Source organism: Lemur catta, chromosome 17, assembly GCF_020740605.2.
Source record: "Lemur catta isolate mLemCat1 chromosome 17, mLemCat1.pri, whole genome shotgun sequence".
Lineage (NCBI taxonomy): Eukaryota > Metazoa > Chordata > Mammalia > Primates > Lemuridae > Lemur > Lemur catta.
The window spans coordinates 7,231,233-7,249,442 of record NC_059144.1 but is presented as its reverse complement, the minus strand read 5'-3'; the positions used below and the strand labels follow the sequence as shown (position 1 = coordinate 7,249,442).

At 50.5% G+C, this 18,210-nt stretch overlaps 1 protein-coding gene across 4 annotated transcripts in view; it reads right to left on the bottom strand.

Moving 5' to 3' along the window:
* Positions 1 to 18,210, bottom strand: part of RGS12 (regulator of G protein signaling 12) — a 139,391-nt gene that overhangs the window by 18,072 nt on the left and 103,109 nt on the right. For 3 of the 4 annotated variants that reach the window (XM_045528224.1, XM_045528225.1, XM_045528226.1), the window contains 5 exons: positions 4,529 to 4,698; positions 3,843 to 3,935; positions 2,655 to 2,798; positions 1,607 to 1,786; positions 1,105 to 1,258 (listed from right to left, as the gene is read on the bottom strand). In XM_045528224.1, coding sequence (XP_045384180.1) covers positions 1,105 to 1,258; positions 1,607 to 1,786; positions 2,655 to 2,798; positions 3,843 to 3,935; positions 4,529 to 4,698 — 741 coding nt within the window. Of the gene's footprint in view, positions 1 to 1,104; positions 1,259 to 1,606; positions 1,787 to 2,654; positions 2,799 to 3,842; positions 3,936 to 4,528; positions 4,699 to 11,110; positions 11,131 to 18,210 lie in introns of those variants that run through there. The other variant, XM_045528227.1, reaches the window with a different exon arrangement.

The following is an 18,210-nucleotide window of genomic DNA, read 5'->3' as shown; positions in this document are numbered from 1 at the left end:
GTTTCTGGGCCTAAAGAAAACCATCCCCCTGTGGACAGTGGCAAATGCTCCCAGTGGGTTGCTGCGTCTTTACCAACGACCCAGTTCATGTCATTTTCCTTGAAGTCCTAAAGTAAGCTAACACTCGCCAACTGTCACTAACTTAACACTTACTCTATAATCTTAGGCTAATCTAAAAATCATGAAAATTCTGACCGAAAGGACTTTTGAAAACACAGGCCTACTCCCAAATCACGCTGCTACACAGGGGCTCCAGGGGCTGCCGGGGTCGGGGTGGGGCTGAGACAGTGGCTCCCAGGTACTCTCGGCTTCCCCAGCCACTGCCCACCTCCTCAAAGGGACGGATTCCCAGGCTCCACCCTGGGCCAGAATCAGAACTTTTGAATTCTGGGGCACCCCCTGCAATCAGGGCTTTAAAAGCCCCTCCAGACGGCTCTCTAAAGACGTGCAGCCTGTGACGGGGACCAGCTCTCGTGGGCAGAACAGCGGGGCTGGCATTCCCCCACCTCCCAGGTACTCGGGAGGCCCTGCCCCATCTCCTAACACGCTGTCTATGCCACAGGTGGCCTCTCAGGAAGGTGAGTTCCTCAACTCCCAGCTGCCTTTGTTTTGAAAAGGACACCCACGGCCAGGAGCCTGGGGACCCTGTGCCAGGCCCGAGCCTCCTTCTATAAATTGGCACGATGCCCACCATTCAGGTAGCACCATGGGGCCCCTCACTCACCTCCCTCAGGTTCAACCCGGCTCACTGTATCATGGTCACTGCCTGACTTCAACTTGGGGACCAAAGGCTTAGCGCAAGCCCCTCACCGTTAGGCAGGACACTCATTTCTGAAAATAATCCCTTTCTCGAAAATCTCTAGGGAAGAAGATCCTTCCCAACTCTCTCCTATGTGCTTTCCAGTCCCTGGCACAGAACGGCTTCCTCGCCCTGGGAGGGCCATACTCCCATCGCGTTTCCCGATTCCTCAAAAGCTTCCTTAAGCCGCCCACCTCCCGCTGCACACCGTGGCCACAGCCCCTCCCCTAAAAGGACAGCAGCCTGTGACGGGACGTGGCTGAGCCCGCCTGGACAATGCAGCCCACACAGGCGACATCACAAACCATTTGGAAGGTCACCATGTTCCTTCTTCTTCTGGGACCTCCCAGTGCTCCTACTCCTTGACCAAGAGAAAAACGCGCCTTTCCGTTTCTTCTCACTGTCCTCCTCCACCAGTTCTTCATTCAGGGACCTTCCTGATTTCGATTTTCCACTCAACTGTCAGCAAATGGAAACCTTGGTTAAAACAACGTAATGTTATCTTAATATTATATGAAATGCACAAGGAGATGGAACAGTGAGCGGTGGACATGAGTACTCTAGGGAATGACATCCGACAGGCCAGGAGGTGCAGCCCCGACAGGACTCCAGACACAGTGGCTGGAACCTTCTAGCACTGAGGGTCCCAGCATGAGGCCAGCCTGGATGTCTGTGTGCTGGGTGCGTCTTGCATCTGCTGCTGGTGAAAGAACATGCAGACACGGCCTCTATCGCCCTTCCTTGGGAGAGCTCTCATGGGGTGAAACACACCCAGCAGTGACCTGAGCCGGGCCGGGGGAGGGGCACCTTTTTTGGCGTGGACATGCTGGAGTGGTCCGAGCCGAGGCTGTGCTTAGACACCGGGCTGCTAGGGGCCTGCTGTGAGTCCGGGAGGGCACGGCCTTCCACCTCCGCCAGGATGCACTCCTGGTACAGCTGAGATTTCAGAAAGCGCGTGTAGCTGTCAAACTTCATCAGGTTGAAAATCTGGGGACGAATGCAATGCGACACTGCTGGAGAAGCAACCAAGCGCTCAGCCTCAAGGCCAAGGCCGTGTGAGGGACCTGCGGACACCAGAGGGCCTCCTATCCTGAGAGGACATCACTTCCGCCCATCTTCCCACCAACCGCCCCAGAGTACGTTAGAGGTATTTTCCAGTGTCCCCTCATGTCTGATTGCTCTTTCTTCCAACAAACCACTCTCAAAATCAGCAAACTGCAATGACTTCTACAAAGCCAGCACCACAAGCAGACTCGGGGCAGCCACTCCTGGGGAACCTTGTCTTTACATTAAGCAAGAATGAAACCAAAACCAACTGAAAAACTAACAGAGTGAGAGCTGCCTTCAACATGCCTTCTTCCAATTTTTTTAAAAACACTATTCATGTGACTTAGCAACACAGTGGTCTCTGAAAAGGCCAGCGAAACATGGGCTCTAAGTAACAGCAGGTTATTTATTTTTCATCATAGTGATGTCCAAAATTTTAAAAAAATCAAACGTACATATATCATCACTTGAGAATATGTAACTTTGCACAAGTGCATGTGCATATACACACATGTGAAAGTGCAAAGAGTCTGTGCGAGTGCATGTGTATGTACATATGTGATTTGGCACAAGTACATGTGTGTGTACATATACATGTGAACATGTAAACAACCAGGTCACCTGCAGAGAGGCCAACAGTGGCTCAGGACTTCTAATTTCATGGCCCTACTGAAATCCCCAAGTTCCGTCTGTGTTCCCCTGAGACACGTCTGCGTCGGGCAGCAGCTCTCCTCTCCATCTGGAGGCTGTCTGAGAGCCCGTGCTCCAGCTAGGATTCCCCTTAAGAAACCGCGGCACAGTGAGGTACCTGGAGCTGCTGCTCCTTGAACATGTCCGGGTGAGGCGCATTAAGAATGTCGTCCGCCAGCTGGGCCTGGCTGTCAATGTTGACAGGGGTGGTGGCTTTGCTGCACAGAAATTTACTGAAAATCTCCCGGGCCCTGTAGGAAAGCTGACAGGTGAAAATGTCTGAGCAGGCATGTGGATAGCAGGCTTATTCTACACATGTGTTTTCTGGGCCAGGCGCGGTAGCTCACGCCTATAATCCTAGCACTCTGGGAATCCAAAGTGGGAGGATGGCTTGAGCTCAGGAGTTCGAGACCAGCCTGAGCAACAGTGAAATCCCGTCTCTACTAAAAATAGAACAATTAGCCGGGTGGGGTAGCATCTGTAGTCCCAGCTACTTGGGAGGCTGAGGCAGGAGGATCACTTGAGCCTAGGAGTTGGAGGCTGCAGTGAGCTATGATGATACCTCTGTACTCTACCCAAGTGACAGAGCAAGACCCTTTCTCAACAACAATAATAAAAAAAGGAAACGTGGGTTTTCTACTTATTTTGCTGCTGTATTCCAAAGTCCTGGCACAGCTACAGTCATTGGAGATACATTTCCATGGGCCACAATAAACATTTCATGCTTGAATAAATAAAAGCACAAGCCAGCAAGAAACTTCACTGAACTGGCTCCTCTATAATTCTTTAAGTGGATACTTTAACCATTCCAAAGGCTGGGGCAACGCTACCCGCCCCTAGGTGTGGCAAGTGCATACATTTGGTATTTCTGTGAGGTGGTCTCCACTTAGCAAAGGGGGTATGCAGGAGAGCAAAGTCCCCAAGTGTCCTCCCAGGCCCAGGCCCCTATGCACATAAGGGGAGCTGAGAAAACCCACATTCTTAGGATGCTCTTCTGCCTCGGATTTTATTTAGGTTTCCCTTTAGACACAAATTCCCTCTTCTTAATTTCAACATGTTGAGTGGCAACACATTGCTGATGAAAAGTTGTATGGCTAAAGGCATTTGCACAAACTATGTTTAGGCAAAATTAAATATCATGTATATATAAAAATTTATTCTGAAAAAGAAATGACATTTTCAAACCATGTGAAAATATTTTTACACCAACTTTTCAAACTGGACTAGATGTTAATCATATGCTAAACTAACCTATAGTGAAGCCATACTGCTGTAATCTCCACTTCCTAGGCATGAAGAAATTTACCTCTTTTTTGTCGTGTGCAGGAACATGATTAAAATATTCACAGGCCTGCCAGAATAAAATGTTTTCTTCACTGAATTCTTTCCTTAGAAAATCCTAAGAAAAACAGCATCGATTAACGTTGACAGAAAGATCACTGGAAGACAAGGTGGCAGTTACTCTACAAGACTGTCCTCTCCATGAGCTGATCATTTCTTCACTCCTGCTCTTCTCTTATTTTCACCTTCTACAGAAACCTCGAGGTTACAAGTTCCTCTCGATGCTTCACACGGGGGCCTAGAAAGATAACCTAAAGATGCCCAACACTTTAAGGACCACTGCTCTGGCATTCAAGCTTTCTTGACAGCTAAGCTTTTCTTTCCAGCAGCTGGAGCTGGCAGCACACATCTGGCTCCACCATTCACAGGAAGCCCCAGAGCCCGCGGCAGAGCGCTGTCAGCCAGAGCGCGGCAGAGTCAAGGGTTCTGCCCTGGGGGACGGGCCGAGAAGGCAGGGCTGAGCCCAGGCTCCCTGAGCCCACCCTGGCTCGGCCCTGCGGGGAGGAGGAGATACCCGCACCGAGCTACTTGGGCCCACAGCTGACCTCCAGGGCGCTGCTGTCTTTGGGGTGGGCAGCGGATCCCGCTCAAGCAGCCTCGGCAAAGAGCGCAGACGGCCCCCCGCCAGCCCCCAGGCTCTTCCCTACTCACCGAGAAGTAGTGAACACCAAGGGGGTCCTGTAGCAGACGCTCGAAGGACACGGCCCAGCTGGCAACCCTCCTCTCTCGCAGGCGCCGGCAGCTCTGCACACTGGGGAGGCTGGCATTGCTGCTCAGGCTGTTGTTGCTCACGCAGTCCTTCAGGTCAGCGCCGGTCAACTCTGCGGGACCAGCACAGACGGCACCTGCACCCCCGCCCTCCTGTGGGCTCTTCGGGGGCCCAACACCAAGCTCTGTTCTCTACAGCACTCGCTCAGCCCACAAACACACACTGCGCACCGCAACCGCCAGTGCATCCCAGACGCAGGGCAGGGCATCGAACAAAACAGGCCCCAGCCTCGTGTGGCTCCGCACACACAGAGCACACAAATTGACACAACACTCTAAAGCTCACCTGCGCGCACACTCACAACACACACGCACATACGCACCCAAACAGTAACAAACCGCGGCCACGGGGGTAAACACAAACGGCCGTAACCTTAAACAAAAACGTGCACGCACACAGCAATAAGACCCAGACACCGTAGCCGCATGCAAGGACGGTTTGACAACGTGCTGCAGAGCAAAAGCAGCCAGACGGTGCCGCGCAACTCCATGTGCCTAAGGTCCCAGGAGGTGCCACAGCCGGGCGAGGGGCTCCTCAGGGAGGAGCCTGCAGAGCCCACAGGGCAGGTGCTCACCTTCTCAATGGGCAGCACGCACCCTGGTGCCTGTGCCCTCCCTTTATCAACCCTACTTCTCGATGCAGAAGGTTCAGGCACCATGTCCACGTTAGAGTCTGTAGGCGCACACGTTAGCTCAACAGCTCACTCACGGTGACCCTGATGTGGAACATGTCACAACAGGAGCCCCAGGAGGCCAGCTCCTGAGGTGTCCACTAACGAGCTTTTGGCTCCCAGGATCTTCTAAGCAAGCTCCCAAGCAAGGGGAGGCACCTAGGAAACCCGTCTGTCACCCTTGTCCCCTGGTGTGAGCGGTGTCGTGGGGGTCCCCACCCCCAAGTGGGCAGCCTGGCCACTGCGTCTGAGAGGAAGGGCGCAGGCCAGAGTGAGCCGCGGCTCTGAGAACGCTGCACGTTCCGCAGACGCATCTCTGGGCCGTGATCCGGCGTGTCCCACACACGGCCATCCTACAGTGAAGGCAATGGGACCAAACCTGCGTGGTCAGGAGGCCCTGGGCTTTGGGTCTGGTTCCCGTTGTGTCTTCACAGGGCAAAGCCGACAACAGTGACTGTGCAGATGTTGTCACCAGTCCAGTGAAGCGCTAGTCACACGTTCCCGATTTGTTCCTGCGCCTGCTCCAGGCACCAAGTACCCTCTGCCTGCTGCCCAGTGCGTGGGGTGAGCCACCCGGCTGGTCACGCCAAGAAGTCAAGGCCACAGTTAACTGGCTTCGGCCCCAGGCGAAGCATTCAAACACATCCATCGGTGAGGGGAGGAGCCAGAGGCAGAAAGAGATGGGGGGGTGGTAAGGCAGCATCGACCCCTCCCTGGGGTGGAGGCCACGCTAAACCCCACAGCCGAGCCTAATCCGCAGACGTGCTGACAGCCAGGCCTGCATCCGCCACACCTGCGGCTCAGGCCGGAGGGCTTCCAAAGAGGCCACGTGTGGACGATGCTGATCCAGACAGGGCAGCAGGTGTCTGCTGATCCAGACACCAAGAGGCAATGCTACGATTTGACCCCATAGCCTGCCTTGCCCTCAGTGTGACAAGCAGGGGCTGTGCGTGGCAGGGGTCAATTGCAGCTCAAAAAGCATTTAGATTACAAAAGAAAGGAAAAAGCAATCAAATAATTTAAACTGCTATAGAAAAATATTAAAATAAGACTCATAAGGAGTTATGACAGCATCAGAAAAGCAGATTTTTAATGTTTCTTTGAATCCTCCATGCTGTGTATATGCTTTTCTGAGATAAAACACTCAGGTTGTGTCGGCCACCAGCATCCACTGGAGTCCAGGGAAGGCCAGCAGCCGTCGGGGACTCGCGCAGAAGCTCTGACCAGGAGTGGCTGGGGAAGAGGCAGCGCTCACCACCAGTGAACAGGCGGCAGGCCACACAGCACGGCGGGACAGCCACGTCAGTGCCACTCAGAACCGAGGACAGCACAGGACCGTGCAAGGCTTCCTCTGAACACAGCAGCTCTGCGGCATGGCAACGGCACGTCCAGAAACACCTTGCTTAAAGAATGCCAATGTGCAAGACTGCCCCTCAGACAGTGCTCCGTTCCGCACGCACGTGGGAGCAAGGCACGCTCACACACACTCTTGCACGGTCGTTCGCTCATGCCGGGGCAGGGGTCTTTATGCCAAATTTGCTCCAATAACCAGACACTGAGGGGCAAACAAAGACATCAGCAATCCCTAAATGAACACACACCCCAGCGCACTTCCCAGGAGAGGTTTTATTAGAACTAGACAAGCTGAGTGTAAGAGTTCGTGCGGAAAACAAGATACTGAATGATGGAAAAACAAAACAAAAAGAGCAGCAGGGCGGGACAAGCGCTCCCTGACAGTGCAGCACATCTCAACCCACAGAGCCCGGCACAGAAACAGGCACATCCGTCACCCGGACGGAACACAGAGCTCAGAAATGGACCCCACACGGCGAAGTCGTGAGTCAGACTGGGGGAAACAAATTACACCCAAAAAATGACCAAGTTGGGCCCCTTACTTCCAACACACACTAAAATAAATCCAGAATGGATTGACGATTTAAATGTAAAAATGAAATTAGAGAAATACTAGAAGAAAACGTGGAATCGTTTTTTGAAATATCTGAGTGAGAAAAGGCTCTGGAGGGAGGACACAGGCCCTGAGCCGTGAAAACAACATTGGTAAGTGGACAGCAGACTTGACTCTGTCTATCAAAACCACCACAAGCCAAGGCCAAAGACAAGAAACTATGGGAAAATATGTTAACAGAGACGAAGCGCTAGCTTTTCTTCTCTGTAAGAATACCTACACATCAGTAAGAAAAAGATCAACAAACCAAGAGGAAAATGGGAGTGTGGACGGCCACTGTGCCGAAGGCTCCGAACACGCAGCGGCACACCCGCCTCCCCACAGTTACCTAGATGTGGATTTAGTGGGCATCCACCTGGCCAAGATCGTGGTGTCAGCAGTGTGGGCAAAGAGGCCCCCTCCTGCACTGCCGGGGGATAAAAACTGACCACGCACGGCCGGGCGCAGTGGCTCATGCCTGTAATCCTAGCACTCTGGGAGGCCAAGGCGAGAGGATAGCTCAAGGTCAGGAGTTCGAGACCAGCCTGAGCAAGAGCAAGACCCCATCTCTACTAAAAATAGAAAGAAATTATCTGGGCAGCTAAAAATATATATAGAAAAAAATTAGCCGGGCATGGTGGCACATGTCTATAGTCCCAGCTACTCGGGAGGCTGAGGCAGGAGGATCGCTTGAGCCCAGGAGTTTGAGGTTTCTGTGAGCTAGGCTGACACCACGGCACTCTAGCCCAGGCAACAGAGCCAGACTCTGTCTCAAAAAAAAAAAAAAAAAAACTGACCAGGCTCTACCGGTGGCATTCATCAGGACAAAAACACACACTTGCATGTAAACCAGAGGGGAGGGCACAGGACCCTGCCTGGCGCTGAGATGCCAAAGACTGCAGCCAGGGTAACGTCACCACCAGGGACAGAACAAACAAAGCCACAGCACGTAAAGGGGCACCTGCGCCAGAAACAGGCCCCAGGCCACAACCCCCGTTCCATCTGCATTCCAGCTTTATTTGAAGATAAGATCATGTGAAACCACACAAAACACAGGAAGGACGGGGCCAGGGCTCAGGTGGTGTCCAGGCTGGAGGAGATGAAGGGTAGGGGTCACACACTTCCCAGGTGTGGCTGGCTCAGGTTTCCCGTGTAAAATGAGGGTCATGGTGTCACAAACCTCACTATATTTTATACTTATAAATGAGATGATCCTAATAACATGAAATAATCTACATCATGAGAAACATAACATGTTTCTGCCAGCTTTTTTTCCAGAGGCAATAAAGGCTGAACAAAACTGAGGAATAAACAGAAGTTAACTGACCTTGGGAGAGCAAGGGAGGGCCTTCCACGACAGGATGGGCATGTGCAAAGGTCCTGTGGCAGAGGGCAGAAGGAACGCAGTGCACAGCCAGTCTTCTGGCTGGGCTGTGGGTACTGGAGCTATGTGGACTTGACCCTGGGAGGGAAGGGCCTGTGTTTCTCACAGGTCCCTCTGCCTGTTGGGGAGGGTGGCCTGGGGCTGCCCAGGTGGAGGCCCAGGTGAGGGGTGCTGGGGACCAGGACGAGAGGCAGGGGAGGCAGAGAAAAAGGCTGACCCATGCAAACTGCAGTCAGCACGGCTCAACCCTGCAAAGGGTGTTGAAACTCTGATTTCTCAAATAAAAGGTGTTTGGATTCTAACAATGCAAGTACAGTGACGAGAAGCCTCTGCCTGCCCCGCGGCCAGGGCACCCAGGAGTGCTGGGCCCCCATGGGACACGCAGACCTCCCACGCAGCCCTGTCCCATGCCAGCACCCTGGCACCCGCACCTTCCCGACCTCACCCATCTCCCTGCCTTCCCCCTCCCCAGGGACAGCTACAGGGCGGGTCCCTTGTCCCCCAGCACTGGCGGCAGGAAGTGCCATGTATTTCTGGGATGAATCAATCAATGAATGCTGATTGAATATAAGTTTTGATTGGAAAATGACCAATGCATTGACTAATCTCATTGTTATAAGATTTGGCAAATACTTATTTTCTAAGACATAAATCAACAACTCACATTTTAAAAGTCTAATAAAGAAAGAAACTTTAACATTTTAAAAAAATCAAACAATGACCCGCCTGGTGTGTGAGGTCCACTGTGTCACCTGAGTGTCATCTTCTTGCCCCTGTGGTCCCGCAGACGTGGAGGCCGTGTGCAGAGATGTGCACCACTGCCTGGGAGGGCGCAGCCTCCAGCAGTGAGGACAGCAGCTAGAAGGGACGGGGGAGGGACTGGTGCTGGGGGCTGTGTGCACAGCAGACCTGCTCCGGGCCCTGCCCAGGCTCAGGAAAGGAAGCGTCATTTCGGCTGGCAATAAAGCACGTCTATGGGACGGCCAGAGGTCCTGGGCCCCTCGCTCCCCGCTGACACAGTGGCATTCGCCAGGTGCTCCAGCACTGCTAGAGGTGAGAGCAGCCACATCCTCCACACAACCTCAATTTACCTCCTTCAGACCATGCACATGAAGACAAATACCTTGCCCAAGAGGCTTGGTTTCTGACTTAAAGGACCCGAATAACTGCCGCAACAACTCTCCTCCAATGGTAGGAGGCCCCAAGACGTGGGCCCAACTCAAGCACCGGCTGCAGGGAGTGGAGGAGGAGGGTGCGTGCCCCGGAGCAGGTGTGCAGAGAAGGCTCTGGCACGGCGCACAGCCCCCGCCACTCCTGCCCACAATCATGACCCGGTTCCTCAGCTTCCCAAGGGCACAGATGGGACATGCCCACGTCCTCCAGCCATCTCATGCTGAGACAGTCAAATCACTAGGAAGCCACGCATTCTTCAAAGTGGAAAAATTAGAGACAACTGTCTGTGACATAAAAAATGTCAATTCTTTAATCATACGATCTCCTGGCAAATTTTTATGATTCTATTTGGACAAAATAAGTGCAGAAGATGAACAGAGAGTCACTAGGGTCACCATACCTCAGCACCACCCTTCTCGACATGGCTCAACACAAGGGAAATCCCCTTCTCTTTGACATGCCCCTTCAGCTGTGAACGTCGTGAGTCACAACACCTTAACATGCTCTCGTCACATGGAACACAGTGCACAATCATGGGAGCCTGCCCTCACCTGAAATGAAATTTCTCACAAAAGCCACAATTCCGACCCCAACTTCAAGGCCAGAACATGAGACGCACACACCAGCACATCTGTGATTCACTGTGCTGCTCAGAACGACCCGCCTGCTGCCCAGGGCTAAGTGTGCACGAAGCTACACACGTGTGTCCTAAGCCAAAGAAGCACAGACACTCCTGGAACACACCCGGGCATCAGAGCGCGTCTGCGAGTTTATGTTGTCTGGGGTTTGTTCTTGCGGTGGAGCAGTCTGAGTCAAAGAAATGCCTTCTAAGTGAACAAGTTTTAAAGTCTTTCAGATTTGCTGAAAACTGGAAAAGCCAGCACGTTCCTATTGGTTGGTCAAACATGTAGGTTATGTGTTACAAATTTTAATACCTTAAGATTTCAAGTCTGTGGTTAATCCTGTAACACATGGCCATAGCCCATTCTTGTCTCACCAGAACATCTCGTCCAAATCACAATCTCAAGCACTTTGAGTATTTAGGTCACGACCCCAAGTCAGGTCACAGAGCTACCACCTCACAGGCACATCTGCAGGCCCCTCCCCAGCTGACAGAGACCCCCAAGGCAAACATACCTGAAGACCATTCAAGTCAGTCTGCCCCTGACAACCATGACAAGACGGGATGGGACGAGGGACTTTACCTGGGCAGAGCTGATAAGAGCCACTGTGGTGCCATTTAACCAAATACTTCCAACCATTCACCGCAAACCACCCCTCCGAATCCATACCAGGGTCAGCCCAGGTGGCCCCGGGCAAAGGCTCGGGCCACACACAGGGACATTGTTCCTTAGCGCACGCTTCCCAGCAGGGCAAATTACTGCAGTGTCTCCAGTGATCCCGGCCACAGCGTGACACAGGCGCTCTGCCCTGCCTGTGCTCACGGAGAGGAAGCCAACAGGAGGCTTCGCACAAAGCGCCGCAGAAGACGGCATACATAATTCACAGCGAGACCTTCAGCTTGCTGCTGCCGGCGGCACTTGAATTATTTAAGTCCAGCAGAGCACGGCTGCGGTAACTGCACACTCGCTGTAAGTGCTGAAGATGAAACTGGGCCTCCAGACATGCTACTCCACCTCAGCAATTTCCTCTTTATTAAACTAGCAGTGGAGAGGAAAAAAATAAGCACTTGTAGCTTTTCATATAATAATTATGAGGTTTTTAAACTCTTATTTATATATGTATCTTAAAATTTTTTAAATTCCCATAAATACAAAAACCTATCTTTTTAATGCGAAAGTGATCACCAAAAACTGCATGGTGCCAGGAATCTGTGTTAGTTAGGTAATAAGCAACTACACCAAACTGAACCGTAAGGAAGATTTTTACATCAAAGCAAAATACGCGAACTCACGGGCATTTCTGAAAAGCCCCTGGGCGTCCAGGAGGCTCCAGGAAGAGGGTGCACGGCCCTGCCCCTCTGCGCTGTTCTCACCTGCCCAGGGACAAGCAGCGCCCGGTCTGCGAGGGCCTTGAGGGCTTCCAAGGGTTAGGAAACTTCCTGCAAACGCCATGGGGCTTGGCAACGCTCTTCCGCACAGGGCCAGGCAGCGCTCTAGGCGGCTGCTGTCTTGCAGCCATTCCCAGGGCCGAGAGACAATTCGGACGGGACAGCGCGACTGTCTAGCAACGCTCTCCTGCCGAGAGCTGGATGTTTGCTGACCCTGCTTTTGATTCTTGGATGCACACTGCTACACAATTACAACTTTGTGGCAGTTCTAGTAAAAGAGTATTAAATCAATCTCACATTTTCTTTCTTTCTTTCGTTTTTTTTTTTTTTTTGAGACAGAGTCTCTCTCACTCTGTTGCCCAGGCTAGAGTGCCGTGGCGTCAGCCTAGCTCACAGCAACCTCAAACTCCTGGGCTCAAGCAATCCTTTTGCCTCAGCCTCCCCTGTAGCTGGGACTACAGGCACACACCACCATGTCCGGCTAATTTTTTCTATATATTTTTAGTTGGCCAGATAATTTCTTTCTATTTTTAGTAGAGATGGGGTCTTGCTCTTGCTCAGGCTGGTCCTGAACTCCTGACCTCAAGCGATCCTCCTGCCTCGGCCTCCCAGAGTGCTAGGATTACAGGCGTGAGCCACCGTGCCCGGCCCAATCTCATATTTTCTAAGAAAAAAATTCCTAAAAATGCTTTAAAGATGGAGCTCAGCCTCGACTGGGCCCACCTTTCTCTCCGCGCACCCTTCCACCTCCAGTTGCTGAAGCACATGCTGTGTCCCCACAGCAACGCCCCCAGCAGCAACAGAGGCTCAGGGAGGGGGCCTGGCCCGACTTCCGGCTCCACTCCTTTCTGGCCACGTCACCTAGGGCAGGAGCCATAGTCCCCTGGGGCACGTAGGGGCTTGCCGTGCCGCTGTGAGACTGCGTGAGTGAGGCGGGTGAGTCACTGGGGCAGAAACCGGGAGCCAGCAGCTCAGTTAAACGTGCCGGGAGACCAGAGGCAGGAACGTGCCTCGGGAAAAGCACCTCTGTTTGCACTGACATTGCCCCTTCTTAGGCAATTTGTGCCATCCTTTTGGGGGACAACTTTTTATTTTGATGTCATTTCAAATTTGCAGAAAAGGTACAAGAAGAATAAGAGGAATTCCCATATCCCTCTCCCAGGCCCCGCACAGGCTCGCACTGGGCCCCGCTTGCTGCAACGCCCCTCTCCTCTCTCCAAACACACGCGAACCCACACACAGGCCGTGTTTTCTGAACTATTTGAGATTAAGAGGGAGACAGCAGGCCCCTCTGCCTTAAATATGACACCGTATACTTCCTAAGAATGAAGACATCCTCTTTTATAACTAAGTACAGTTGTCAAAACCAGGAAATTCAACAGCCCAAGTTCCAGTTTCGCCAATTGTGTCCTTTACAGCTATTTTCCCCAGTGTAGGACTGAAGTGGGGACTCCCTTTGCTGCCATGTCTCTTTCGTCTCCTTTAATCTGGAACATTCCCCAGCCTTTCTTTATGTCTCTGGACCTGACATAGGCCAGTAACTTTCTGAGACTGTCCCTCAATCTGGAGTTGTCTGATGTTTCCTTGTGATGTGGCGGGAACACCCCAGAGAGAGGCTGTGTTCGTCTCCATGCCTCTGCTTAGGGAGGACGTGGTGTCACAGGGGGTCGCAACATCAGTGGTGGTCGCTCCTATCACGTGGTTCGGGTGCCAGGTTCTTCTCCTGTTGAGTCTCTCGCGTTCCCTGGTGACAGAAGGTTTGTGGGTCCTACTCTCAGGCTCTGAGTGTCCTGCTCCTCAAGCTTGCGTCCGCAACCTGAGCACCCTCGCCCACTGCTCCTCCTCTGCACTCACTCAGCGCTCCGCCCTGGAGCTTCCCCTTCTCCCCGTGATGATTAATCCGTGATCTCTATCAGCATGGACTCAGTGGGCTTTTCCTTTAGTCGAGGGCTCATTTATGCCCCACCAATACCTTTGCGTCTGGACGCTCCGGCCCTCCCTTCGGCTGGCACCCGTGTCCTGCTCATGTGTCCTCATCATGCATCGCGCACTGCCTTCTCTTCTGGTATTAAAGAAAATGTCCAGGCTGACCTTGTGACCTTGTGCTTTCCCTGCCCCAGCCCAGGAGCCAGTCCTTCCACTGAAGAGTGAGATCAGACACCACAATCTGGCCCCAGGGGTGCTCACTGCTGCTGGGTCTCACTGCTTCCAGGCCCTCCCAGTGCACAGAGCCAGGACAGGTGGATACACACACACACCTCTACGTTTACTTCTCTCTGCACGTCTAAATACTAAATACCATAAGTTTCTGCTGGTATCTCCAATTCCAGCTCAACATCCCAATCATGCTATCATCTTCCCCTTTTCTGTTTCTGTAGCTCTTTCCCTAACAGTGGGGCACTGGCTCCCATGGTCCTTTTTTTTTTTTTTTGAGACAGAGTCTTGCTCTGTCACCAGCGCTGGAATGCAATGGTATCACCATTGCTCACTGCAGCCTCCAATGCCTGGGCTCAAGCAATCCTCCCATCTCAGCCTCCCAAAGCACTGGTGTGTGCCACCACACCCGGCCCCCATGATCTTTGATGCCTTTACTCATTTGCTCGAGCCCAGCACACATAGAAAGTAGTTTAAGAACTACTAACACACACTGCTGCAAAACACAAACCTATTAACTCAGTATTAATATCACATCACCTACTTTTTAAAGCCTGCACCTGTTCACCAGAGTGAACTTGTTCACCCTTCAAAACAGCCAGGCCTTGTGGACACCTGCTATTAGGTCAGTATTCTCTGGTGGTGGAATGCAATAGAGCACATGGCCTTGAGGAGAGGGGCAAGGCAAGAGCAGGTGGGACAGGCTCAGCCCCTTCTTAGCCTCAGCCAGCACAGGCTTGGGGAGGCCGACCCAGCTCCTCACTTTAATGAAAATCTGCTACTAATTACAGAGCCCTACTTAAATGTTTTTGGAAGACTACAGTACCTTAAAACAGAGTTTAGATGCTGTTGATTGAAGACAAATGAGGTTCCCGAGGTCTAAAGACCTCCTGACCCACCTGAGCTGATGTTGGGCCCGTCCCGGGCCCAGACTCCCTCCTGGCTCTTCCCGCAGCCAGACCTCTCAGCCCTGGGGAGGACAGACCCTCAGGCATGGTATCCATCCAGGAGAAATGTGGGCCCAAATAGAAAACATCTAAATTCTGGGTCTTTCCTGGAATTAGCACTAGAAAGGTCTGATTTATAACCGTTCTGGTAGAGCATAGCAAAACAAACTTCCCAAGTCTGAGATGACGCAAGCCCTTCTGGAGAGTGAAATGCCAACAGATGGGGGCACACGCTGCAGGAGCCCACGTGCCCGAGAGGGTCAGCGTGGGAAGTGTGAGGCGACCAGCAGACGAGTGAATCCTGTCACTTGTCACCCTGAATTTCTAGGATCCAAGGCTAAGTGCTGTCAACTGTGTCTGTAAGTGGCTGGCAAATGAGGGGTACATCTGACCACAGGGAGCCCCCAGGACTCACCAAAAAAGACACAGGACATTTTTTAAAAGATCAGTCTTAATTGAATTTATTTATTATGTTGACTTGAACTGAAAAAAATTTACATTACTCATTTACTGGTTAGTTCCTTTGTGAAGCTGATTTATTTCATTTCAACTAATAAAATATTTATACTTTATGATGACATTCCTCTTCTATTCTCACGCCAATGGCCACACATGAAGTTTAAGACCTCCCAGTGGCGGCCCTGTCCAGAGGACACCACCCAGTGCAGAAGCTCGAGGACCCCAAGTGCTGACCTCATGGGGAAGACTGGAAAATGGTCCTAAACCCTCCCACCAAGGCCAAGGTGGGGCCACCCAGAAACTAAAGACACAGTCCCTGCGCTTCAACTGAAACAGCCCGGGGATGAGGACAAGGAAAGGGCTCCTTCCCCAACAGGGTGGGAGGGCCAAGGGTGCAGAATTACGCAGGGTTCATGGGGGAGGCGCCTCCTCCACCAGGGTTGGCACTTAGAGGCAGCCCTTAAAGATGGAAAGAAGTCACATGAGACCTACTTTATATATCAGGCACAAACTGGGACATTATTAGCTATGGCAACCATATAGCCTAGATTTTCTGGGATGATTATGATTCTACGTAATTTTAATAATAAAGATAATGTTAGATGCAAAACTAAACAAAATGTAGTGTTTGTACTTTTTGTATTAATATGACTTTTGATATAAAACAATCAAACTTAAAAAGTCATTTGTCCTAAACTGAGGTTCCAAAAATCTGGTCACCGTGCTGGTCCTGTGCCCAGCCAGGCAGGCAGTGCTCACCTGCTACAGCACCGGCTGCCTCTGCTCTGGCAGCTCCATGGTGGAGTCAAGGCTGGGGCGGGGGGGAGGTGCAACTATGAGGGGGGACCCAGCCACTTCCTCCATTCTCTTCCTGAAACCGGCTGGGTTAAGGTGAACAAGCAGGAAACAGGACCAGCACCTTGTCTTCATTAATTTGCTGGCCCTGACTGAATGCCTACTCCATACCAAGCCCTGTTCTGAGAACTGGATGCTCCATCCCAGTCTCACCTGCCCAGATGTGGTGGCTCAAAGTGTGGGCTTCCTAGCTGGGCAAGGTGCTCTCCTTCCTATAAAGCTGTGGTAGTCACAGTATACTGACTTCATAGGGCTTTGTGTAGGGACCAAGTGGGAACAATGGCACACGGGCTTCACAGGGATATTGTGAGAACTCCCTTCCTTACTAAATAACTTATGAGTTGCTTAACCTTTCTATAAAATTGTGATGACAACTATGTACTGACATTCATAGGAATAGTACCAGGCACATAGCCAGATTTCAATAATATTGATTAAATAAGTGGATCATTTTTCCTAAATACAAGCTGATGAGACAGTACAGGCTGAAAGGCATATAATCTCACATTTCAATATATGCACAATTCTAAGATATTTTCTCCTTTAAAAAATTTAAACGTAAATCTAAAATACCTATTGATCCAATTACCTAAAATTCTAGTCCAATTGCCCCTCCCCAAAGATAACCTATCTTATTAATTTGGTGTTAAGCGTTCTGAATTTTTTTTATACTTTACCATAGAAACTATGCATACTGTTTAGGAAAGCCCCTATGTTTTTTCTTGCTAAACTCCATTAGTGCTAAAAGTTATATCTGGCCGTGTGATATGCTTTGGGTTTTGTATTTAGATGATAACATCATTTGCGAATAATGATGATTTAGTTTTATTCCTTTCCAAATTTTAAAATTTATTTATTTTTCTTGTCTTATAGTATTGGCCAGAATCTATAACATGATGTTAAATAAATAATTGCTGAGATAGGCAACATCCTTAATCTTATTCCTGGCCCTAATACAGATGCTTCTAATATTTGACTATTAAGCATAACTTTTAAAAAAAAAGGAATGAGTACTTTTTATCAGTAATTTTATCAGATGCTACTTTGGCCTCTATTGTGATAATCACAAGGATTTGCTCCTTTATCTATTAATATAACATAATCAGTTAATTCTCGTAACATTCCTCCACTAAAATGAAAGCTCTAGGAAGGCAGGAACTTTGTTTTCTTCAACAATGTCCCCCCAGTGCCTAGAGAGTTTTTAGAAGAAAGCGGGAGGTCAAAAAAATAACTGCTGAATGAACAGTGACTTGAATGAAAATTCCTCAGTGTTGAACTATCTTTGCTTTTCTTGTGTAAACTACACTTCTTTATTTTATTTATTTATTTATTTTTTTTTTTGAGACAGAGTCTCACTCTGTTGCCCGGGCTAGAGTGAGTGCCGTGGCGTCAGCCTAGCTCACAGCAACCTCAAACACCTGGGCTCAAGCGATCCTCCTGCCTCAGCTTCTCAAGTAGCTGGGACTACAGGCATGTGCCACCATGCCCAACTAATTTTTTCTATATATTTTTAGTTGTCCAGCTAATTTCTTTCTATTTTTTTTTTAGTAGAGATGGGGTCTCGCACTTGCTCAGGCTGGTCTCGAACTCCTGACCTCGAGTGATCCTCCCGCCTCGGCCTCCCAGAATGCTAGGATTACAGGCATGAGCCACCGCACCCAAGCTAAACTGCACTTCTTAAGAATGCATTTTTTTTTTAAAAAAAGAAAAAACAACATTGCTGGATTCAATTTGCTAACATTTTATTTAGAAATTTATATATTTGTTCATAAGTGAAATTGGCCAATAATTTAATTTTTGTATGTCATTCAGTTTTGGTATCAAGGATGTGCTAGTCTTGCAAAATGAAGTGCACAGCTTCCCATCTTCTATGCCCTGTGTGGCAGACAATATTAAGTTCAAATTATGGGCTGGGCGCGGTGGTTCACGCCTGTAATCCTAGCACTCTGGGAGGCCGAGGTGGGTG